Source organism: Osmerus mordax, chromosome 12 (genome assembly GCF_038355195.1).
Source record: "Osmerus mordax isolate fOsmMor3 chromosome 12, fOsmMor3.pri, whole genome shotgun sequence".
Taxonomy (NCBI): Eukaryota; Metazoa; Chordata; class Actinopteri; order Osmeriformes; family Osmeridae; genus Osmerus; species Osmerus mordax.
The window spans coordinates 12,481,521-12,507,089 of record NC_090061.1 but is presented as its reverse complement, the minus strand read 5'-3'; the positions used below and the strand labels follow the sequence as shown (position 1 = coordinate 12,507,089).

At 43.4% G+C, this 25,569-nt stretch overlaps 3 protein-coding genes across 3 annotated transcripts; 1 reads left to right on the top strand and 2 right to left on the bottom strand.

The window, feature by feature from the left end:
- Window positions 1–4,364: 4,364 nt before the first annotated feature.
- Window positions 4,365–5,495, bottom strand: drd1a (dopamine receptor D1a). The gene has a single exon (XM_067247778.1). It carries the CDS (start codon window positions 5,493–5,495, stop codon window positions 4,365–4,367), a length of 1,131 nt encoding a protein of 376 aa, XP_067103879.1.
- Window positions 5,496–20,856: 15,361 nt separating this feature from the next.
- Window positions 20,857–22,874, bottom strand: nek12 (NIMA-related kinase 12). The gene is made up of 3 exons (XM_067248189.1): window positions 21,665–22,874; window positions 21,151–21,360; window positions 20,857–21,011 (listed from the first exon to the last, which is right to left on the bottom strand). The coding sequence occupies exons 1-3, from the start codon at window positions 22,872–22,874 to the stop codon at window positions 20,857–20,859; spliced, it is 1,575 nt and encodes a 524-aa protein (XP_067104290.1).
- A 413-nt stretch (window positions 22,875–23,287) lies between these two features.
- Window positions 23,288–25,170, top strand: pin4 (protein (peptidylprolyl cis/trans isomerase) NIMA-interacting, 4 (parvulin)). Its single transcript, XM_067248156.1, has 4 exons — window positions 23,288–23,387; window positions 23,632–23,702; window positions 24,245–24,364; window positions 24,780–25,170. The coding sequence occupies exons 1-4, from the start codon at window positions 23,351–23,353 to the stop codon at window positions 24,936–24,938; spliced, it is 387 nt and encodes a 128-aa protein (XP_067104257.1). The 5' UTR covers window positions 23,288–23,350; the 3' UTR covers window positions 24,939–25,170.
- Window positions 25,171–25,569: the final 399 nt, after the last annotated feature.

Genomic DNA, 25,569 nt, shown 5'->3' with positions numbered 1-25,569 from the left:
AGAGAGAGAGAGAAAGAGAGAGAGAGAGAGAGAGAGAGAGAGAGAGAGAGAGAGAGAGAGAGAGAGAGAGAGAGAGAGAGAGAGAGAGAGAGAGAGAGAGAGAAATACACAGAAAGCTACAGAGGAGAGAGCCAGACAGAAAAGCCAGAGAGGGAGAACCAGAGCCAGATAGAGAGAGACAAAGAGAGAGACACAGAGAGAGAGAGCCAAAGAGAGAAAAAGAAAGAAAGAAAGAAAGAAAGAGAGAGAGAGCGAGGTGTGAAGGGGTGACAAACATTTCTCATCACCAACCTTCTAGCAATGCCAGTCTATCTAATCATCTCAGCGGCATCCACCCCAGTTCCATGACATTAGGTTCAGCTGGCAGGCACATCGCATATCTAATTTGAAATCATCTCCGAACCTCCAGAGAGATCAAGAGAGAAATATTACTCGCTTGATTTGCTTACACTTTATTTATTTAAGAAAAAATCCATTAACAACCAGTTCCTTTTTTCAAAGACTGCCTGAGTACTCATTTAGAACAAAAGGAGACTATCAAAAACGTTGATATAATTCAGTGGCGGTGCAGTACTGGCTTGTTGGGTGTCTGCCTGTCCTGTCTATCCCTCCTCAGATGGAGAGAGATCCAGAGAGCCTGTTTTTCTTCTCCTCACAGCGATTAGACGGAGAACAGCAAAGGCACAGTTCTTCACAAGCCACCCACACCTGTGTGTGTGTGTGTGTGGCCTTTCAGTATGCATTGACTCCTTGGCGGGAGTCAATACCACACACACACTCTCCATCCTAATCTCGCTGTCGTTTGAGACATTAAAAATGCATTAGCTCCAACGCAATTATGATAGCTCCGCCAGTAGTGAATAATACATATTAAACAGTGACTAACTCAGATTAATGCAAACTCTTTAATTGCATTTTCATACCCAGAGAGCCTTACAGAGCCGCGTCTGAGGAGAGAGCTGCTCTGGGGAGGTCAATACATCTCACCTCTCCTCACCAGTTCACCTGTCTCCCTGCCTGCCTCTCTGTCTGTCTCTCTCTCTGTCGGTCAGTCTGTCTGCTTGTGTGTCTATGTTATGTATGGATGTCTGTCTATCTGTCTGCCCATCCACATGCCTGCCTGTCTGCCTGTCTGTCTGTCTACCTGTCTGTGCCTTCTTACCAGTCTGTTTGTGACCGGTCGGCTAGTGTGTCTTTCTGCATCGTCAGCCTTGCATGTCTGTCTGTCACGTATACCTTTTATTGGTATTTCAGCTTTGGACTCACAGATACCAGACTGTGGCTGCTGTCACTGTAGCGTACCCTCCATAGCCGTCGTTCCCCCTTCGACTGGCTGTTAGGTTCAGTCCAGTGCCCTCCTCTGACATCAAAGTTGTACGCGAGTACACGAGTTCAAGTCACTGACTGCTTATGTAAGGCCATTTCTCTTTTCCCTAGTACCCTCTTCTTACTCTTGCCATCTCTCTCCGTCTCTCGTTCTGCAACACACGCGCACAGACCCACATGCGCACAGTCGCACACGCACACATACAGGAAAACGAAAATCCGTTCCCTCAGGCCGGTCATTAACATCATCTGAGTTGTCACATCTAACTTCCCTTTTCCGATGCACTGATCTGAAAAGACAACCCTGCTTGGAGAGAGAGTCCCATCGGGGTTGAGAGAGGGAGACGGAAGAGAGAGAGATAGGGATGGAGAGATACGGGGACGAGAGATACGGGAGAGAAGGTGCGATGGGGTCGGGCGAGAGAAAGAGAACGAATCACAGCCTGGCGGAGGGACAGACAGACAGACGGAAACGACGGGATGAGAAACCAGAGAGGGAGTGGAGGAAGAGTGGAAGATTTGGGACAGATCGGATTGAGTTGCAGTGAAGAGGCAGGGTGACATTGGGAGTTCAGTGCTTCAGCGTTCGACCAGGTGATGGAGGAGCGACGCTAGCTGCTGCCCTGGACCTCAGCCATCTCTCTGAATGATGTCAGTCAAATTAATTGTCGTTCTCTTCCTGTGGCACGCTTGGGGAGCTTTGGCTGAGGCAAGGACAGTCCTGAGCTGCGGGAACACACACAGACTGCAGCCGCGCGCGTGTGTGTGTGTGTGAGCGCCCATCTCTGGATTCCACTTTCGTAACAAAGTAATGATTCTAACAAACCCAAGGAGTTGTCAGCCTTCGTCAGTGTGAGCAAGATGATCATTACCTGATTGTGTCCTCTCTCCTCTTATTAGAGACACAGGGACAGAACTGGGTTCCCGTCTTTCTTCCCTCCTCTGCGTCTGGGACAACATGATTGATACAAGCAACTAATGAACCCAAGGATCATCCACGGAAATCTCAGAGCTTTGGGGAAGATCCTTCGGCATGACACGCCTGAACTCCCGTATCGTCTTAAACGTCTGGACTTCCAGGCGGCAGCAAGGATAGACAAATGCTTCCGTCTGTGGCGGACTGTCTTCGGGTCCAGCTTATTAGCTGTGTTAACAACAGCGTAGCCTCACAGAACACTGAGGTCCAAAACGGATGAAACTTTAAGGAGTGCACGCACAAACACACTGTCCTGGTGACACACATGCACACACACAACCCCCCCCCCCACCCCCCCCCCCGTACTACACCCCAAATTCTACTGCACGCAGCTGTGGCGGAAGAAGGCTTTGACTACAATGCTCCCTTAAAGGGGGGAGTTTAATATGTCCTGTGGTATTAAATGAGCTTCAGTGAGATTTAACTGTCTGAGTTCATTGGAAAGGAAGTTTGTACACTGTATGGCTAAGGATAAACATACCCGAAAGACGACGTCATGAAAAATCAACAAAAAATGATTTTATTCAGGCGTGTACAGATACATTTTTACTGTGAGGCAGACACTTGACTATACTGTATTTCCACTGTAACTGTACAGCTACTGCGTGTTCAAGGTCTACAGATCACTTTGTCCGCGTATAAAAAGTGAGAATGGATATTGCACATTACGTTTGATGGTTGGCTACATACCACATGACATTCCCTTAAGCAAGTTCCACTGGGACATTTGACCTTAAAGCTGTTTATGAATCAAGACGCAGTCATTAAATGTTGAGGTAGGGGAACACTACGAACACTGTAGTCATCACTGAGGGTGAACAATCAAAGTCTAAATATTACTGGGAGTTGTTTTTTCTGTTATATATGAATACTGAATTTGTTTGGCTTTTGCCAGAGACAATTTTTAAATAGTGCAAAATATAATCATAATTCTAACACATCATTCTGTCTTTCCCAGCTCACAGCAATTTATTTTCATAATCATAAACTTTCATAATCATAATCATAAACTGGAGGATGTGAATTCTATTGTGTACATCTGTGTTTTTTTAAAGCAGCTTCACACGTCTCGTATGAGTGTCTTTATAGTATGAGCTGCTAGCAGACCACCTGGTCTTGTGTCAGACCGGCAACAGGACAACAGACGGGCATTCCCCCAAAAAACAGATTTGGACTAGCCATCTAAATTAAATTAATCAAATTCCAGTAAGCAATTCATGAGGTACTGCTGTTATTATGGTTCCAGCAATATGTTCCCATGCAGCCATGGACGAGAAGATAGCAAACAAAATCAATGGCAAAATGCACTCCAGATTGAAGTTCTTGAGAAAAAACACAGAATCTATTTTCAACATCCTCTGCAAGAGTGAAGTGTCCTCTATTTCAACATTCTGTGGACCCACAATGCAATGCCAGATCTAAAATGAAATCTCCATCGGACAGGCTGCAATCATTCTATCTTTGATACAGCAGGTTTTAGGTCACTTGTGGATTCATTTACATGTTCAACTGTACAGCATTTAAATGTGATTTGGTTTCACTTGACCCTGTAATGACATTTGAGATAAAGAATTTGTTGTAACACTACAACAGCCTGTGGTTGTGACTGTATGTGTGTGTGTGTGTATATGTGTGTATGACTGCGTGTGTGCGTGTGTTTGGCTTCTGAGTTGAAGGGAGCAGTGTCCTACAGTCTACGAGTATGCTGCCCAGCCTCTGGATTATCTTGTCCCAGAGGGATATCAGCACTGCTCCCCGCAATTCTACTCACAGCAGCCTTAATCTCAAATCGCACATCCTCCCTCTTCCCTACCCAGCGTCTCATCCCAGCTGGGAACAGCTCTCGCCTCTTTCCCATAACATCATTGGCAGTGGCAAGGGCACAGTACCGGCATGGGGATGCCACTGCTTTTGGAAGTACCCTTCCCCCAACCCCCACTGACCACATTGACAAAATACGGCGTGATCAAGTTCCACCGTGGGGCCCCCGGGGGGGGGGGGGGGGGGAGACAATAATACAACCTTGTGTGCCGAGGCTGAAGCCCGCCTGGGGAGTGCCGAGTCAGTTCTTGTTCAGACTAGCCGTCTCAAGGCCGTGCACTCCCGGACACAGCCTGTGGCAGCCGAGGAGGATGGAGAAGGCCTTTCTGAAGTCGGCGTTGAAGGCATAGATGATGGGGTTGAGTGAAGAGTTGGCCCAGCCGCACCACACAAACACGTTGAAGGTGGTGGGGCTGATGCAGGGGAAGGACTCCCCGCCGCCGGAGGGCGACGGCTCGCAGAAGGGCACCATGCAGTTGAGGATGAAGAAGGGCAGCCAGCAGCACACGAACACTCCCATGATGACCGACAGCGTCTTCAGGACCTTGGTCTCGCGCTTGAACGTCATCTTGAAGGAGCTCTCCGACTCGCCCATGCTGGATTCTCCGCCCATGCTGTTGTGGCGGTTCTTGGCGCTCTCCGCCGCGCGCTCCAGGGCCGAGATTCGACGGATCTGCCGGTGGGCGATGCGGTAGATCTGGGTGTAGGTGGCCACCATGATGCCCACGGGGATGTAGAAGCTGATGAGGGAGGTGGAGATGGCGTAGGTCCGGTTGAGGCTGGAGTCGCAGTTCTCTGGCCCCTGGGCCGCAGCTGTGCCGTTGGGCCCCAGGGGCCCCGCAGAGCCAGCAGGGTCCAGGATGGAGGCTTTGGTCTGGGCCTTGTGCCAGTTGAGCTGGACGGGGATGAAGGAGATGAGGACGGACAGCGTCCAGGCTACGCTGATCATCACAAACGCCACTCGAGGAGTCATCTTCCTCTCATAGCGGAACGGGCTGGAGATGGCCCAGTAGCGGTCCACGCTGATGACGCACAGGTTCAAGATGGAGGCCGTGGAGCACATGATGTCGAACGCCACCCAGGTGTCGCAGAAAGAGCCGAACGGCCAGAAGCCTACGATCTCAGTCACCGCCTTCCACGGCATCACCAAGATGGCCACCAGCAGGTCCGACACAGCCAACGAGATCACAAAGAAGTTGGTGACCTTGGAGCGCAGGTGGCGGAACTTGGTGACGGCGACGCAAACCAAGGTGTTGCCCAGCAGCGTGGTGAGGATGAGCAGAGAGAGGAAACAGCCAGTGAGGACGCGGCTGGAGGAGGCATCGTCCAATAATCCACTGTCGATGACCATGGTGAAGTTCATCAGATCCATGGCTTGGGGGAAGGGGGTTGGGGGGGGGGGGTGGGGGGGGGGGGGTGGCGTTGGGGAGGGGGCTTGCGAGTGGATAGTGGATGTGCTCAATCACCTCATTGCTTGGAGGGAGGCTGCATCAGAACCAAAGCATCAAATAACAGCATCCTCATCAGGCTGGAAGACCATTCTCCTGATTTGTGTGGGCATGCAGCTCCGGATGAATCACGAAACGCAAGGTGTTCAAGGCAACCTCTCTCTGGGAGAGACATTTTCTTTGATTCCATTTTCCAGTTTTGACATCCTGTGTTTTGTAGGGCAGGGTTAGGTGATGGTAGTGCATGTTCCCTGAAGGGAAAGAGTGGATGTAAAATGTCCTATTCCACCCTCTGTGGAGGAAGCAACATATCCCAGGGTACGAGATATTCCATAACTAGCCGTCCATTCTCTCCAAGCTCATCTCCTTACACCATTGGTACTGGGGAAGAGAAAGATTCTGTCTCAGTACACCATGTAGAAAGCTTTCATTGTTTACACATTTGTAATGGATCTCTTTTTGTGCCACATTTTATTCTATGATCAAACTATTTGTGCCTGTCTCGTGTGCTTTGCCTCTTTCAACAAGGACCTATTGAGGTTTTTCTCTAAGCGAACCGTTTTGCACTTATGCACATGCAGTAATTATTTGAAGAGTTTTGCCAATTGTAGCTTACAGTTAAACCAAAAACGCATCATCATGTAAGAGACACTCATCGTCTACTCCATTCTGTTTAAAAATATCTGCACACATTCAGTAATATAGACTTCTGTATGTTAGGAAATATGTGATTTATAGTTTACTCACATGATACTGTCAATCAGGACATGGCGTTTGAAATCCGTCTTCAAAAATACAATGGAAAAAAATAATATCCGTTATAAATTCGTGGCACAAGCTAAGAGACCGAATTTATTCTTTGGGGCCACGACTACGAAAGTAAGCCCTAGTTGTTACCAGTAGGCTACACTGCAAAATTATCATCATATACTACTGTATGATGCTTTATCTTGATGTGCCCGATTAGACGTTTTGCGTAACGCTTATCTAACGCGTTATACTCGCCAAGTGCGTCTGTCCCCTCCAACACCAAGCGACGTCTACCGTAGCCTAGACTACACCACCGGCGACCCTGTCTCACACCCGACTCCTGACGTTGACCCATTCAAAAGAAAGCGAAGTGAGGGTGATACCATGTGACGGGTTTCGCGTTCGTCCCTGCTGCGCATTAACCGGCATAGTACTGCAAAGCTAGTACCGGTTCATTTGCGCGCCCAATGCACCATAACTCATCCAGACGCTAAATATAATAATATTAGCTAAATCTAAGAGACTTCGTTTACAAACGCATAGCCTACCACTCATCCTACCACAGCATACCACAATCACTGTTGCTCGATCAATTAGTATTGGGCTCTCTTTGGGAATGCATAAAGGGACAGGCTAGCAATGAATACATGAATAAATAAGCCTACCTGTATTTAATTCACAATGGAAAGTGAGAAAATCAGGGACTGGGTCTCTCGTTAAATCTCCGATATTTGTTTGCAATGGTGAGCGGGTCGCTGGGGCCACCTAACGGAGAGAAAGAACAGCTTCGGCAACTGGCAGAGCGAAGCTGGAGAAGTGACAATAAACCCATCCCCCCATCCATAAGGGGTGACCTGAGGATATGAGCACGTGCCCATCAATCAGTCAAATGAATGGATTATGCCGCCAATATATCTACAATATAAGGCATCTGTGCCGGGAAGTTTCTCTCTCCATCCTTGTCAGGATAGCATGCCAATGTCACCTTGCCTCTTTTCGTTACAGCGAGCACATCTAAAATATTTCTGTCTCTAATGTCAAATTGTGTAGAACCACATAGAATTGGGAGGGTATCTGTCAACCTGGAATTGTTTTTCCTCGGCGGGAGCTGACATATCTCGTGCAGCGCTGCTCTATGATTGTCAAGCAAGCACAGGGAGTTCCTGTATAAAAACTCCTCTCCAACGTTTGGTTCACTCTTACAAAGAACTCTACTTTGCGTTTAATTGATTTAGATCAACTTCAAACTCACTGGAACTGGGCAGTACGGTTTGTTCAATTTTGCATAGTGGTGGTGATTTGTAGGGCCTGTCCAGGGAATGACCCTGCATGTTTTTCATCTTATTCTGACATCTGAGGATGATTTCACTCTTAAATTACTTTAAAATCGTGTCTTGTCTTATCATGTGGTGTTAGTCTTCTGCCTGTCAGAGTGAAGTGTGGTTGTGTGCGTGCCTTTTCCCGTGTGAGTGCCCACACATTGTGACAGAGGAGTGATGTGCTTCTCAAAGTAATCTGGAATTCATTTATCATCTCTGCGTGATGGCTAAGCTGTTCCTGTAGTTTTCCCTCAAGTGCCATCTATTCTTTGTTGTCCTTTCATGCCAGTGCCTGGTGTAGTGGAAGGCAAACCAAGGGACATAAAGTATACACACACCCTTACCACCATCATTGTGAAATAAAATCTTCAATTACCTTTTCAATTACTTTTTCTTTAGCCTTCCTCAACACTGGGACTACATGCTAAATATACACCTGCATGTTCACACACTCTTAGGCTCAGCTCTGTGGACAACATTGCCAACAGATCAATTTAGCTTGAAACCGACTTAACATAAACGATGGCAGGGGTGGGGGGGGTCTGACGCTTTTGTAGCCAAAATAGTAAAAAATAAATAAATAAAGTGCAACAAATACATGAGTGGTACAAATCTAGAGAGTGACAACAGTGTGCAACGGATCACAGCACATAGAGTGTTCCTACCCGGCATGGAGCCAGGTTTATAGGTGTGAGAAGGAGCAGAAGGGATGAAGCAAGAAGAACAAAACATCTCTGAACACACGTTTGGCACAACGTGTTATTGTGAGTAAAGGTGCAAAAGTCAATTTCGAGTTTGCATTTAGACTTGACCAGGAACCATGACAACGAGTCCTTCACTTGTAACCAGCTTTCATCCAGGATTCATTCAGGTCAATCCTGCATGTAAAAGCACGGACAAGGTCAAAGTAATAATGTTTATTGTCCCCGAGACACCATTTCTTGCAGAGCCAGCAGTAAATACAGTCATCATCAACAATCAACACACACCAATCTACACACACACACAGCTCTTTTTTTGTTTGTTGAATCGGATCATGTTATTCAAAAGGCCAATGGCAGCAGGGACAAAATGAGTTCTTAAATCTATTGGTCAGCCATCTTGGCATATTATATCTGTGATCAGATGGAAGCAACCTGAACTCACTAAACAAGGGGTGACGGGTCTGACTGTGCAGTTGGGAGATCATTTATATTTGTGCCTCTACTATTTTCCTGCACATTAGAATAATTCCATCTACAGTTACCTGTTACTTTGGAGCTTCTGACAAGTGTGTCTGCTGATGAGCCCATGCACAAACAACATCACAGGTTAACTTAAAGTTTACTGTTCCCAGATACTTGTACTTTTGACTGTCTTCAACAGTCTGGTCATGTTGTGACGCAACAATGTGCAGACCTGAAAACGGACTCGAGACATGTAAGGATGAGATCTCTGTCTCCAGGGGCCTGCATAGACCTATATATATGTCTATGGGGGCCTGTACTACGAATCAAGATCAACATGCTCTGGATCACTTTCAGTTACCCGGCTACGCGAAGCGTCGCAATCACGATAAGTGGTATCACGACGGCAGTTATCAACTCTCCAACTCAACTCAGATCTTTCCCATCTAGAGACGTTCGCGTTCACATAAAGGGCCGGTGTTTGCACCGTATGTCCAATCGCAAACATTGACAAAACAAGAGACGCATATTTCACGCAGGAGGAGCCGACAATAATCTTCCAAACTTTGTCTACTCCTCCTGCGTGAAATATTGTAATACAAACATATCAGGAATGCAGACATATAATACAGACAAAAATCAACAAAGTCGCTGCTGCCAAGCCGGCAGAAAATAGCAGACGCTGTAAATGCGTAAGTTATGACTTATTGATATCTTGTGGCCCAGGCACAAGATGTGACCATAATTACACGTGTGCATTCCATAACGTTAAACTTTTGTTGCTGTATTATTTTAGTTGCAACCCTGGCAGTGGCAAACGATCGTAGGAGCAAATAAAAAATAAATATAAAACCATAATTCAAAACGGTAAGTAGCAGTAGGCAATACTTGCACATATTTTAAGGCCAACAAGTACAAGGCTGAATTGCCTGAGTCAGTCCTTTTTGTAGGATATTGGTATAGCTACAAAGGGCCTATAGAACAATGAAATTGTTTCAGGTTGGAGCAGACAATGTGAGGGCCCTGTATAAGAGAACCCTGGAGCTCGATATAAAGTATAAGGGGCTTTTAATTTAAAAAAACAAGGCTGGCTTTTCTGTGTTCATAGGGAAGGGAGAACACATAAGGATGTATTTGTCAAACTTTTTTCGACGTTTTGGTCTTTTTATACCTTTTTGTGGCTTTTTTGTTGTGCATTTTGAGTCTTTTGTGGGGGTTTTCACCATTTCTTTCTTTCAATGTCCTATTTATTCTTTTTGAAAAATGCTATAAAAGTGAATGAAATATCGAAATTCAATGAAAGTAGTGAAATTATTATTTATTTAACTTGTAAAGAGCATTGTATGGTACCATACACATTGTTCTTTTTGGTTTGAAATGTTTTGGTTGAAAGAAACACACATTTCTGATATGGAAATGATTATAAAAATGCACAAAGCAACCCAAGGACAACAAAATGGGTTAAGGGGAGACACCCCAGTGAATAGGGATAACATAACATGAAACCCCCCCCCGTTTATAACTAATATTAGGTAAAATATTGTTTTCATTACTAGTTTCCTGTAAATGTATGTTTAAATGAGCAAATGATGCATTACGTTGTAAAATATGATATAATGTGCATACATTTCCAGAACGGAAATCCTGGGAGTCAGGTGGCTGAGCGGTGAGGGAGTCGGGCTAGTAATCTGAAGGTTACCGGTTCGATTTACCTTGGGCAAGGCACTGCACCCTACTTGCCTTGGGGGAATGTCCCTGTACTTACTGTAAGTCGCTCTGGATAAGAGCGTCTGCTAAATGACTAAATGTAAATCAGAACATTGCATGAAGACAGAATGAAAATCCTTGTTTCATTTTGAGTCCAAAGTTTTTACAAAGGGCACCTTGGAAATCTCTTTTTCATCACTCCATTAATCAGAATATGGTGGCAACAGCCATTGAAGAAAATCCTTTGCAAATTGCGCGGCAGACCGTGTTCTTGCTCAGGTTCTCTGCATCACCCACAATATAAAAGTAGGTAGCGAAATAACGAAACGGTATATATAGTCTGTGGGACTGTGAGCTCACGGCTTCGATGTGTCGCATTGGCAACATACGGCTCAAGAAGCTGGCAAAGAAAGTTACGTAATTCCCTCTGCTGAGAATCTATATCTTTCATAAAGATAGTTATGAGGGAATGCGAAAGGGTTTTGTCGGTCTCTAAATGTTCTGGCTCTTCTGAGCGCACCTCTCACTATCCGCGCACCAAGCTCCACAGGATCTTCTATGAACGGTGACGGTTATCCTCAAGAATGAGTTAGTGGGCGGGGATTTTATACCGGTTGATCTCTGATCTCCAATTTAACCTGCTCCCGACCAGGTTAGCCGTTCAGCATGTGTTACCATGGCGATCTACCCCGGTAACAAGTGATCCTCCGTCGTAGTACAGAAACCCCTGGGTTGAACCTGAAGTTACGGAGCGGAGCGTTGCAAGTTGGATTTTCTCAACTTTATGTAAATGAGGAGCGTGAAAACGCTAGTGTTGGCCAATCGGATTGGTTTCTTGTTTCTTGTAACGTAGCAACTATTCGTCATGGTAAACATTTCTAGGTTTGACAATTTCAAGATGGAGGAGAAACTTTTCGTATGTGTCTGCACACCCAGTTCTGTTCAGAACAAAGTTACTAATGTGACGAGCCTGAATTTAAAGAATACATTAAACTAATAATGCATGGTGCATGGTTGCCGATGTCGTCATTGTTCCTAGTGTGTTTTTATAGCCTACTTTTAAATTTAGTCTCGTTACATTACGTGACTGTTCTGTGCCACTGCTAGCTCGCTAGCCCAGCCTACAAACGACTGGTTGAGTGACCGGTGGCGTAACATGTATTCTATTGTAATCTTGCACTAGTAAAATCTTGCACTTACATAAATTTTGTGTAAAAGTGGTATTTTGATCGATATTGTGAGTACATGAACCCAAATCTGCACGCTTTGCCATGACTACAACAGTGACCTTCGAGAACTACAACACTGTATTAACTTGTCTAACACGCCCCGAGCGTGGTGTACTGCGGGAAGGGACGCGATGCAGAGCGTTAAAAAACGCTGCATTGTGTGAGATAAATTGCTTTTCACACCTCCCGCACAGTACATTTCCCCCTAGATGAGACCATGGTGGAGATAGAAAGTCTAGTCACACATAGCTTGGGTTTCCTGTAAAGGATCTCCTGGTGTTGGTGATGTCATTTCATCTCAAAAGGCCATCATACAATGAAAATGCCCATGGAGTTTCTCTGAGTCATTGGGGTTTCAACCTTTGAAGACTGCGGTCACTTGGTCAGTGGGTTGGTTGAGGGTATTGGTGGGTCAAAGTGTGGTGGTCCATTTGAATATAAATTGGACAGCACCATGTCTATATTCTTCTTCCAACTCTGCAGTAATCTTTCACACCCCATTTGAGATCTAAGGGGAAATCATGCCTTTTCAGCTGCAGCTCTGGAATAGTCTTCCGCTCCATGTTAGGTCCTCTCCCTATTGATGTTTTTAAATCATAGGCCTATCTTCAGCCTGTCTTATCTCACTGGCCGATGATCCTGTAGAAGTGCAGCAGGTGCCTTGTGTTGCCTGGCTAATTGTACAGCACTTTGACTAAGGAAATGATTGTGGACTATAGGAGGCGGCAGGAGGAGGAGCATGCACTCCTACACATCAACGGATCCGAAGTGGAAAAGGTCAGATGCTTCAGGTTCCTCATGGTGAACATCAGCAAAGACCTCGACTGGTCTTCTCACACGGACACGGTGGTCAAAGCGGCCCGGAAACGCCTCTTCTTCCTGAGGAGACTGAAGAAGTTTGGCATGGACTCAGTCATCCTTACTAATTTTTACAGATGCACCATAGAGAGCATACTGACTGGCTGCATCACAGTGTGGTATGGGAGCTGCACAGACAGGGACCGCAAGGCCCTACGCAGTGTGGTCAGATCTGCTGAGTTCATAATTAACAGGAAGCTCCCAGCTTTTAAAATAAAAGCAAGAGGAATATGAGTACATATTTGTCCAGATAGTGTATTAATGGTTGTCTGGCAAATATACTCTGCGTGAAGCTGTCCTGTCTCCAATCTTTTTTTTTTATTATTCTTATCTTGCATCTAGAAAAATGTCTGTCTTTGGTGAGAAATTAATAGACTACAATGAAAAACATTTTGTCCTTGTTTCCCCTTGTACAAATACAATGATATCATAAAAATGGACTTTATTTGAAAACATGTTGAATACAAAATAAGCTTAATTCTGTTAACATTTACTTTGACTAATTCATAATTTAAATAAATTGAATGCAGGAAATAATAAATAAATAATAAATAGATGAACAACAAATATTATAGAGATTTCATCGTAGAAACTGTCCTTGTCATAGTAAAAACTTTAAACATATTACTAAAACATTATGTAGCACATGCAATGTGCTAGCTGACATTGCATTGAATAAATAGGCATCAGAATGTTCAATGAGTACATTAGTTGTTTGACAAGACATTTCGTAAAATTTTAGCAATCCTTAGCATTCAATTCCTTGATGAAATTCTTGTAATGGCTGAAACATATCTTTATACTCTTGTTACATCGTTTGAATGGTGTGCAACTGTTCGGATGTTTGTCCTGAAATGTAAACAAATATTTTTACAACTCAACCTTAACTCCCCAAGGTCTGAAAAGAAATTAATAAGTCAGTGGAATTCTACTGGGACAAAAAAAGTGGATGGTTTAGATTCCTGTGAAACCCATAAGAAAATGTAGGTAAAGAGTCATGAGAGTGATTTTCAGGACACATGTCTAGTCTGTATTACTGACCTTTGGCACAATCAGATGGATTATGTTTCCCCGTAGCCTTTCCAGTGTATTCTTATCTTCTTCAGACCCGGGATTCAGGTTTTCCACAAACTTTAAAAGCTCCTCTTTAAATTGCGTCTGACAGCCACACTGCAATGACACACAGTTAGACTAGTTCAGTCCACACACCGTGTCCCTGTCTGATCAAACTGAGAAACCTGTATCCTTGGATGGAATGGTAATAGAATGCTAAATTACTTACAGCATACTTGTAATTGCTGGGTGCCATGATGGGCAATGTTTCATTGTCCTGTGCAGGGGAGAATTAATAACAGTTAGTACTACATCACTGTCTAACAAATGACAAACTGCATGTTTTTGGAAGCACATGTTTTCTCTGTAATGGCTGAGAAAGAGCTTATTGATATTGAACCACAGAGGTCTGAGCCATGCTTTTCTTTGAGAATGGGGCTCCCTATTGCTAGCCCTCCTGAACCCTGAAAAGGCTGTATGACAACACCAACGAGACAAGGGGCTCCAGTTACATTGCATAATTTTAGCTTGGTTTGACTCTGTTCTCCCAGTTCTGGAGGAAGACCCACTTGTTCTCTACATGCTCTGTGTCAACTGGGAACACATTTGTAAACTTGGAGAAAGTGATTACTTACCCATCTGAAGGAAGTTTCATTGAGCTTTCTCAAACCATCCAAGATCTCAGCACGTGTTGGGGTCCGAGGGGCACCACTGCAAAGTGGCAACAGGATGACAAGGACAGCGATGAACATGGTCATTTTCTTCTTTTGCTGTGTTATTTTTTCTGTGTCTCTCTGAGTCTGCATCTCTCACTCTCTTGATTGTAATCACAAAATCTACTTATAACGCTTCTGTTAAAGGAAGTTGCACAGGGGGAGTGAGAAACCATGATGTCAGTGATTGGTGGAAATGATCATCAACGGGAATTATGGGTTAGGGTTAGGGTCATGATCATGAATTTATTTCTAAACTTAGGAATTACATTCGTGCAAACAAAATACATGTATAGAAAAGAATAAGCTTGTCCTTTTCACAGACAGCAAGGAAAGATACCTATAGACATGGTGGAAGTTGTCATTGTACCCTGAAACTAAAAAGATAGTTCTTGTTTTTTTTTTTACATTCTACACCATATTCACGTGTAGTAATACCACAATAACTTTCATACACAAAACAACAAAGTGTTAAACATTAAGAAAAAGGATCTACATACGCTAAATCTGAAAATAATCCAAAACAATTATGATTATTTGGTCACAAACTGTATCCATATTTTCTTGAAATTACATTTTTAAAGGCAGATGTGGGGGTCCTGCGGATGCAATTTTCTGTTATCACCAGCATTTCTTTTAATTGCCAGGTGAAACTGAGTGAGGCTGACAACATGAGACTGGTTGATTGCTATCGGATATTTGAATAAAGTTTTGACTTTCACACAGTATGTGTGTGTGTTGCCTGTCTGAGCAATCTTTATTAATAAATTGCTATGTTTATTGCTGTTGTGTCTTGTGTGAGATAAATTGCTTTTCACACCTCCCGCACAGTACATTTCCCCCTAGATGAGACCATGGTGGAGATAGAAAGTCTAGTCACACATAGCTTGGGTTTCCTGTAAAGGATCTCCTGGTGTTGGTGATGTCATTTCATCTCAAAAGGCCATCATACAATGAAAATGCCCATGGAGTTTCTCTGAGTCATTGGGGTTTCAACCTTTGAGGACTGCGGTCACTTGGTCAGTGGGTTGGTTGAGGGTATTGGTGGGTCAAAGTGTGGTGGTCCATTTGAATATAAATTGGACAGCACCATGTCTATATTCTTCTTCCAACTCTGCAGTAATCTTTCACACCCCATTTGAGATCTAAGGGGAAATCATGCCTTTTCAGCTGCAGCTCTGGAATAGTCTTCCGCTCCATGTTAGGTCCTCTCCCTATTGATGTTTTTAAATCATAGGCCTATCTTCAGCCTGTCTTATCTCACTGGCCGATGATCCTGTAGAAGTGCAGCAGGTGCCTTGTGTTGCCTGGCTAATTGTACAGCACTTTGACTAAGGAGATGATTGTGGACTATAGGAGGCGGCAGGTGGAGGAGCATGCACCCCTACACATCAACGGATCCGAAGTGGAAAAGGTCAGATGCTTCAGGTTCCTCATGGTGAACATCAGCAAAGACCTCGACTGGTCTTCTCACACGGACACGGTGGTCAAAGCGGCCCGGAAACGCCTCTTCTTCCTGAGGAGACTGAAGAAGTTTGGCATGGACTCAGTCATCCTTACTAATTTTTACAGATGCACCATAGAGAGCATTCTGACTGGCTGCATCACAGTGTGGTATGGGAGCTGCACAGACAGGGACCGCAAGGCCCTACGCAGTGTGGTCAGATCTGCTGAGTTCATAATTAACAGGAAGCTCCCAGCTTTTAAAATAAAAGCAAGAGGAATATGAGTACATATTTGTCCAGATAGTGTATTAATGGTTGTCTGGCAAATATACTCTGCGTGAAGCTGTCCTGTCTCCAATCTTTTTTTTTTTTTATTCTTATCTTGCATCTAGAAAAATGTCTGTCTTTGGTGAGAAATTAATAGACTACAATGAAAAACATTTTGTCCTTGTTTCCCCTTGTACAAATACAATGATATCATAAAAATTGACTTTATTTGAAAACATGTTGAATACAAAATAAGCTTAATTCTGTTAACATTTACTTTGACAAATTCATAATTTAAATAAATTGAATGCAGGAAATAATAAATAAATACTAAATAGATGAACAACAAATATTATAGAGATTTCATCGTAGAAACTGTCCTTGTCATAGTAAAAACTTTAAACATATTACTAAAACATTATGTAGCACATAGTGGTAGGTGTTCTGTAGGGCTGTCATTGAACATTCTGATGCCTATTTATTCAATGCAATGTCAGCTAGCACATTGCATTGAATAAATAGGCATCAGAATGTTCAATGACAGCCCTACAGAACACCTACCACACACGATGCCTCAAGAAAGCTGGCAGGATTCCACCCATCCTTCAGTCTTTTTACCCCGTTGCCTTCTGGCAGGCGATTCCGAAGCATTCAGTCTCGCACACGCAGACTGGAAAACTGTTTCTTCCCAAGGGCCATCAGGCTTCAGAATGGACATTGATATGGACATTGATACACTACTCACTAGTGACTTTACACACTGTCACTTTATGCTACTGGTTGCACTATCAGCAATATTGCACTATTTCACTAATTGTACCCCACTGTCTCTAGGTTAGTATAGGTTTATAAGGTTAGTATAGGTTATTATGTGTATTAGAGGGTTAGTATACTGTACTGTATATTGTATTATTTTGTATATTTAGGAGGTTTATTATATTTTAGATGTAATCTATGTTAAACTGAATACTTATATGTTATGTTATGCCAGGTTGCTTTGCGTTGTCTTGTCCCAAGAATTTCAGTGTCCAGTCTGACCTTGTGTTGTTCTGTGCATCTGACAATAAAAGACTTGAACTAATACTGGTGGTTTTTCAAATGTGCTGATACATAGGACCTGACTTAAAACTGCTCACACAGATCATTGAATGGTAGATGACTCATTCAGAAATGAGGTTGGAAAGTTGTTAAGGCACACATCTCACGACGCAGAGGACGCGGTTAACTTTGTCTTGACGCCATCAGGTGCCAAGGGAAACAGATGAGTAAGAAGGTGTATCAGGGATGCTTGGAAAAAATGAAGAAATTATCATCTTTCAAAGAGGGGATTTTGCTTTGTTTGACTAAGCAGCAATGTATAGTTGATATGTATAGTCCAAATGTAACATTTCATTCTACAGAAGGTCATTGCAGAGAGAAAATTATAAACAATAATTATGAACATAAATGTTTGTGCTTGTATGGCCAGCTTTACTTATATAAGGACGTTTCATGCAATGCTTTTGCCAATAGCTAAGCTGACAATTTTTTAAGACTTGTGTGACTCCTGTTCAACCTTGACACTAAGTCACCAGGGGAAATTATATTTATCACCACACTGTGCCACGATGAGGGGACCTGAGTTACTTCAGTAACTTATGGAACTCTTGTCTCTTGTTCACGTTGCGTAGTAGAAAATGCTGGTGCAAAAATGTGTGTGTATGAGTGTGTGCGCCTGTCTGTGTGCAGGAATGCATGCGAGGGAAGGTTTTTCACTGTGTGTGTGTCTTCTTTTTCATGCACGCAAGGGAATGTGTGAGTTTGTGTGTGTGGCCGTGTGCATAAGCGAGATACATACTTACATGAGATTGCGTGAAGATAAACCTGTTCGACTTTTCCGCTGATAGTTTTTTTTTCAGACATTGTGATGAGAAATGTCTCACGCATGAACCAGATTCTAATTAAGGTAAGGATTTATGTACATGGCTTATAAATTGTTGCCAAAGAAAACAATTACATAAAAATGTACTAAGAACCTATAACTAGAGAGGATACAATTTCTGGGGAAATTGTAGGGTGTGCTTGCTTGCGTCGGTTGCACAGGGGTCTGTATATTTTATATAAAAATGCATCGGGCCTACTTATTATTTATAAAGATTACATAGATTTAAAAGCATCTTTTTTTTGCTGCTCATTTACAACTCAAAATACGAGTGAAGTGTAGAATGAAATATGATGTCTTCTCATTTCCCCTGCAAGAGGCAGCTGACAGGCTGAATCAAAACGAATACATTTGGCAGACCGGTGTAAAAATTGACCTAATCTCTATGATTTAAACGTCATTTTAAGTTTTTCTCTTTTCATGATATTTTCAGGCATTTAGCCTACTCATATTGCATTCATTCATGAATAAACAACCCCTTTGAAGATTATTCTACGACGTTACCCGGCAGTAGAAGATGGAATCGCGATTCAAACGGTACCATCTGCTAACTGAAAATATGCCCCCCAAAACGTAAATAAGCTTGACATTTATTTAGTGGAAAATTGCTCATTCATAAAAAGCTCACTGGTAGCGATCATGGTCAGTAACAACGCAAAATGCGATATAGCCCTGTGTGGAGAAGCTGCCCCGGTAAATTGTACTACTACGGTACAGTACTAGACTACTGCTGTGTTCGTCTTGGTAGCGATTGCGTTGGTTGAATTGGATTTAACGTTCCGTTGTACGGTTTAGGCTGAAATTAATTATTTTCATGAACAGATTGACAACGTTTAGGCTGTGGCAATGAAGTTCAGGTTAGTAGTTAGATAGACTTTTGATTTAAGTAAGGGGAGTGCCGAACATTTTCTGTCGCCGTTTGACTTCCTAAACAGCTGTGTACTGTAGCTAGATGTTTTTGTAGTGTGTCTCGCGTAAGCTACAGCGTTGCAGTGAGCTACACTGGTTTGAAACCACAGGTAATGGTAATTTCACCAACAAATCGTTTTCTAATGTCATAATAAATCCTACAACGAAAATGTATATGTGAGGAATGTTTATTTTAACGATTGAAAACAGATAACGCTACATCATAGACCACTGTAGTATGTGTTGCCCGGGCAACACAGGCTAATGTCATGATGCTAATACTTCAGTGAAATAGTAGACTACTGTTTCCGAAAGTAGATGTACTTCCTTAATAATATCAGCTTATATTGTACATTACACATCACAATTGTGTGTCATATCACAAAGTAAAATGAGTAAATAGTTATCACCCTGGCCTCTTTTCTTGTGGCGTTTCTGCAGCTGCCTTGCAGTAAAGCTATAGTTAGCCTAGCTATCCCCCAAGTTAACAGATGCTAAACGAATGTTCTGGCAAAGGTAGTCACGCGTGTTTTCGTGACGTTAGTGACACAGTGACGTTAGTAACGTCAGTGACTGTGGCTAGCAAATTAGCCACCGTTAGCTTCACTTTTCGCCACAAAAACTTAACTTACGCTTAAACCATGCAACGGAACGTAAATTCCAATAGAAGCAACTCAATCGCTACCAAGACGAAACTTTTGACACCTACGTTGTCTATGTAGGCCAAATATTGACTGAGTTTTAGGGGGGCAAAAAGAAATAAAAAAAATAATAATATATATGTGAGAGAACAAAGGTTGTGCTCTCGCCGAAGGCTTGAGCACACCCAATAACCTAACCTAATAATCTAATCAAAAAGTGCAATCTGCAACTTCTGTAAATCCAAAACAGTGTTGCCTAATGTATTACACATACTATATTACACATATTAAAATCAACCCGTTGGCCTGTTTAAATTAAAAATATATATATATTTACAATAATGCGCAGAATGATGCACATGATATTGTGGATACAGTCATCTTCAAGGCCTGTGCATCGTTTCCATTTACTCACAAATGTCGGCATTATGACAACTACATGTAGAAAGACTCAAGGAGAAAGTACAAACATAAGGAATACGTAATAAGGCTAGTTGTCACAGCCACAGCCGTGCCCCCCTGTTTTTGGTTTCGCCCTGCCCTAGTGTTTCCCTGTGTCTGTCGTTGTCTTCACCTGTTTCGTGAGTGGTTTCAGTTCTCGTTTGTCTTATCGTGTCCAACTGTGTCTTGTTTGGTTCTGTGTATTTAGTCCAGTTTTGTGTCCAGTCTTTGTCTTTTCCTTATCCTTGTTAGTGTGAGCTCCCTGTCTGTTCATGAAGAAATAAACCCTTTGTTTGAAGCAATGCCTGGCTACTCTCCTGCATGTGGGTCCTACCCCACCTCACACTGTAACACTGGTGCCATTTTGCAGAGAAACAGGAACTAAGTTTCTTAATTACTTAAAGCAGCCTTATTTTCACCGACTTAACAGTGTGTTTAATAGAAATGGGTTTAAAGAAAGGGACATCACCAGTGTCTACCAATGTCAAAACATCCCTCTCGTGTATGGTATGTCAAATAATTTTAGGTTGTATGTAAAATGAATGTAGTATTGTGTTATTGTCTTATGTTTGTGTGTCGATGATGGTGACGTTGGTATATTGGTTGTGCTGTTCAATAAACTTGACTTTATAATTTACCCAACTCAGTTTAACGATTGATTTTCTTATAAATTCCATAACAACATACAACATCTCTGTTATTAATTCATTTTGGGTCAGATACATGATCATGGCTTAGGGTTGTACAGCCAATAAAATAGCCCTGCCATTCTAATGTCAAGAGACACTTTAAATGTCATTTTATGATAGGGTGAGGTCATCCTGTGTCCTGCTTAGTTTCTTCTATTTGCTGTCAGTGGGGCTGTTCTACTCTGCCTCTTGGTCAATAGTGAATATGAGATGGCAAGTCTCCAGTGTGTCTAGTCTGAGTGTGTGCTCAAACTGTGGTTTCAGGTCTTGGGGACTCAAGCCATTCTCAAAGTGTTCTCTGATTTCCTCATAAAGCGAGAGGCCGACGTCATCTGAAACACAGACACACATCAATAAAAACGTCTTTTCTGTTGTTGCTTTGAAATCTTGTCATTATAAACCCCCTGACAACATGAGTACTTTTCTAGAACATCTATTCATTTCTTCCTGGCATATGAATGATGTGCTTACCCATGATGCACTTCTCCCTAAGTGTCTTCAGAGTGACGGGCCATCCCCCGGCATCTCTCAGGTGACACTCCTCCTCCAAAACATCCCCACATCCATCTGCCGTCAGCGCCAGGGCAGCACGGGCACTGTGAACAACACCCATGGCATCTTCCTCTTCCTCCTCTTCAAAGTCATCAGGATACTCCCCCCGCCCGGCTCCGTCAGGACTAACTGAAAACAGATCACCACAATTTGACAATGTGAGTATTATCGAGACAACAACATATCAGAAGGACCCAGTTTGTGACGATTACAATGCACCAGAACAGCTTGTGTGAGTTCATGTTCCAGATCAGCTCTGACACATCAGCTCATCAGAACTCATTAGACTCCTGCTAACTGAATCAGGTATGTGTCTGCGGGCGGAACAATGGGCAGGGCGCTAGGTTAAGCCCCAGGAGCAGAGCTGGTTCTCCACTACTTGAAAGCCTAGATCCCAACCAGAGGACCGTCTCAATAGTTTTCCTCTTTTTACCATCAGATTCCATAGAGAGGTCTTCCTTGGGAGAGTTCCCGGGGATGCACTGGCCCTGATCCCCGTGCTCCTCTACAGACGACACGCTCTGGTCGTCATCAAAGTCCGACGAGTAGTCAGATCTTCCCTCATCGCTGACGTCGTCCTCCGTGACTTCAGCCTTGCGGAAGCAGGGCTCCACTGGGATGCCTGTCCCTTCCTCCTCATGCTCCTCACTGTGCTGCTCAGGACCCAGTTTGAGGGGAACAGAGGCTGCTGTCCTGTCCGTGGGCCCTCCTTCCCAGGCTTTCCTCCCGCTCTCCTCAACACTGAAGGTTGTGCCTGGGGAACCACAGTTCCCAATCGAGGGCTGTATGGATTCGGAATCCACACCCATTCGGAACTCTGTCTCCCTCTCTCTGAGGAACTCTCTGAGATGCTCCTGGACGTAGGAGGTGCCCAGTATGGAAGCGGCGCTCGGTCTGCTCTCTGGAGCAGGGCAGAGCATCCTCTGAATCAGGGAGGAGATGTTGTCTGAGAACACGTCTGGCACAGGCCTGGACTGTCCTTTGATGATCTTGTAGAACAGACTCAGGAGATTAGAGGCCGTAAAGGGCGGACTGAGAGAGCAGAGCTCGAACAGTAAGCAGCCAAGAGCCCAGATGTCTGACTTGGAGCTGTATGGGACTTCCTGACACAACTCCGGGCTCAGGTAACTGGGCGTGCCAACGCACGTAAGAGCCATGTCCACTGTGTTGGTCATTATCTTAGATATCCCAAAGTCACCCACCTTCACCACATTTCCCTTTGTCAGCAGCATGTTGGAGGTTTTAATGTCCCTGTGTAGTATTTTGGCCATGTGTATGTAGTCTACGGCCATGGCGACTTGTACAAACCATCCCATGATAATATTCTCTGTGAAATAGTTATCCGTGCTTCTCTCTTTGACTTTGTCATCCAATGTTCCACCATCACAGTAGTCCATAACTATATAGATACAGTCATCCTTTGAGTTCAGAAAAGCCTCTTTGAACTTTACAATGTGGGGGTGCTTCAGTCTCCTGATGATTTCAGCTTCCTGTAGGATTGCCCCCTTTGTCCTTGTCTTGTGAGAGTCATCAGTTTGAATTCTCTTCACTGCATGCAGGTACTTGGATTCTACATGTTTCATTAGAAATACGTCTGCTGATCCCCCTCTGCCCAGACAAAGAATGCTCTCGTACATTTCCATATCAGATCAACTTTAAACTATTTTAAGGTACCATTTTATAAAGAAATAATCGAACGGGTGTAAAATTGGAGGAAGCTTTGGGTGCTAATTGCTAAATAATAAAACGTCACCTGTCTGTGTTTGGTGCCATTCCCATAGTAACCCAGTTTGGCTCATCCCCTTTATAACTCTCATTTCTATTGGTCAAAACGTTAACAGATAGAAAAACTCCTGGGAAAACAATGTCAGAACTCTATATTAGACATTCTCTGACAATGTTTTATTTTTAAGTTACTATGTAAACTTGTATGTACAGCGAAAATACGCTGATGGGTGCAGAATAGGAAACACGGCTTGTTGGCAAACGTAAAAAATGCGGTGGCGCGCTCTGCGCAGTTGTGGCGAGCTGAGCAACCGAGTTTACAACCAGTCCAACTGACAGAACAGCACAACCTGAATAGCTTGTGCCCTTTACTTTGCTTTTACACTTGTTCAAAATGCCACCAAAAGGAAAAGGCGGAAAGGGTGGCAAAGGTTACTGTAGGACTCTTAAATAATTTGTCTATTTTATTAGTAGTTTTTAGGAATATCTAGCACACTGGAGCCAAAGTATCTCGCAGAATTGTCTGGTTCCCAATCTCAGGCTAACTACTGTAGCTAGCTACTCGGCTAGTAGAAAGCTGCCAAGTTAGCTAGCAGTAGCACACATGAACAATGTTACCTACTGCCATATGTTGAATGAATGTAATCAGTGACAATTACAGTTACTGTTGCCCAGGTGCTGGTGCCTCAGGAGGCGGGGAGACAGAAAAGAAGGAGAAGACTCCAAAAGGAGGTACTGCTGTGAAGGTAATTTGTTAGCCAGTGTTACAGTCTGTACATGTGATTGTGATGTGAATAGCTTGTAAACGAACGCCAGCTCCTATAGCTCCTGGATAACCAGTATAACAGCCCAGGAAAACGGTACAGTGGGTAGTTCCCCTGGAGCAGGTTTGGCAGCCCTGATCATTGTTTGGTGTAACGTTGGGTGTCCAACGTTGTTCCTGGAGAGCTATCTACTGTACGGTAGGTTTTTGCTCAAACCCCAGTTGTAACTAAATTTAACACATCAACTAGGTAATTATTAAAATCAGATAACTGTTGAAGTGAAAACCTACAGAATGTTAGCTTACAGTGAACATGTTTGGAGACTTAGTTTGAAAACTTGCTGTTCTGTTTCCAAGTTTTATAAATAGTTTTTACTGCATTAAATCCTTTTTATAGATGCATCCCCACATTGTAAAAGTGAGGGGATATCTGGTGCTTCCGGCTGTTTCCTATCTTAAAAATAAGAATGGATCATATCATGTATTATTGTGTTTCACTCTTGTGTGGTGGTGTGTCTGTATTAGGTGCGACATATCTTATGTGAAAAACATGGCAAAAGTATGGAGGCAATGGAGAAACTGAAAGCAGGGATTCGATTCAGCGAGGTAGCATCCCAGTACAGCGAAGACAAAGCCAGACAAGGAGTAAGATTGCCAGTACTCGCATATCACACACATCCCGACGTAGGACATAGATGTTTATTCATTCTACTGTGCTACTGTACCCACGTGCACCCTGCTCTTCCTCTGCCATATCCGGATACAGCGTACGGTATCCTTGGGTGTGTGAGGAATGCACCGCACATCCTTAGAAATGAAAACACTGCATCCAGATGTTCTGCTTACCTTCACCTCCTGGTGTGTTGTGTGTAAATATGCTGCACCCAAAATGTTCCACTAGATGGAGTTACATTCCCTTTTTGTATGAAACCATATTGCATTGCGTTAACTTACAGATCATCTTGAAATAATCCGTGTTTTATTGTCTGATTGGCTTTCAAACCATGTCAATCTTTGGTCAGAGATGGGAGTGTGTGACTGTTGTTCATGTTTATGACAGGGTGACCTGGGGTGGATGACGAGGGGATCAATGGTTGGGCCCTTCCAGGACGCAGCGTTCGCCTTGCCCATCAGCTCTATGGACAAACCTGTGTACACAGATCCTCCTGTCAAGACCAAATTTGGTTACCACATTATCATGGTAGAGGGCAAGAAGTGAGAACAGAAAGACTCCACATCAGGACACCTGGATTTGGGGAAGAGGGGTTGGACTGAATCATTAATTTTTTTGAGGGCGGAAAAACGCTGCAGTTTTTCATTTCTGCAAAACATTATTGCAACGTGTGTTTTATTGGAACAGGAAGGCGGTGCTTTGGAAGGGAAACTTGTGCTTTCAGAATTCTGATGTACCATTTACATTTGGTTGGATCTAAAGCAATAAATGACACACAGTGTACATGTCAAGATTAAGAGTCGTCAGATTCAAAGAAAGTACAATAGTTTAATGCTCGCCAGCAAGGAGACAAATCTGATCGCAATACAAAGTTTGTCTGGTTCTCAAGTCTTCATGTAAGACTATTTAAACATATTGGTGAGATGTCCCCTCCCCTGCATATCAGCTGATCGATCCCAGAGGTAGAGCGCGTGTGCATGTGTGTGCGTCCTTAGCAGTAGAAACTTAGAGTTCTCTGACCCTAGGCTTGACCAGATGGTTTACTTAATACAGATAAGGTTAAACACATTTATGGCACCTCTAGTACGATAATGGTCAGCCTAGGTCGGTTTGTTTTCGTAAGCCTATTGTCTTCTATAGGTCATCAGGGGAGGGGCTCCTCTGCTGACAAGGAATG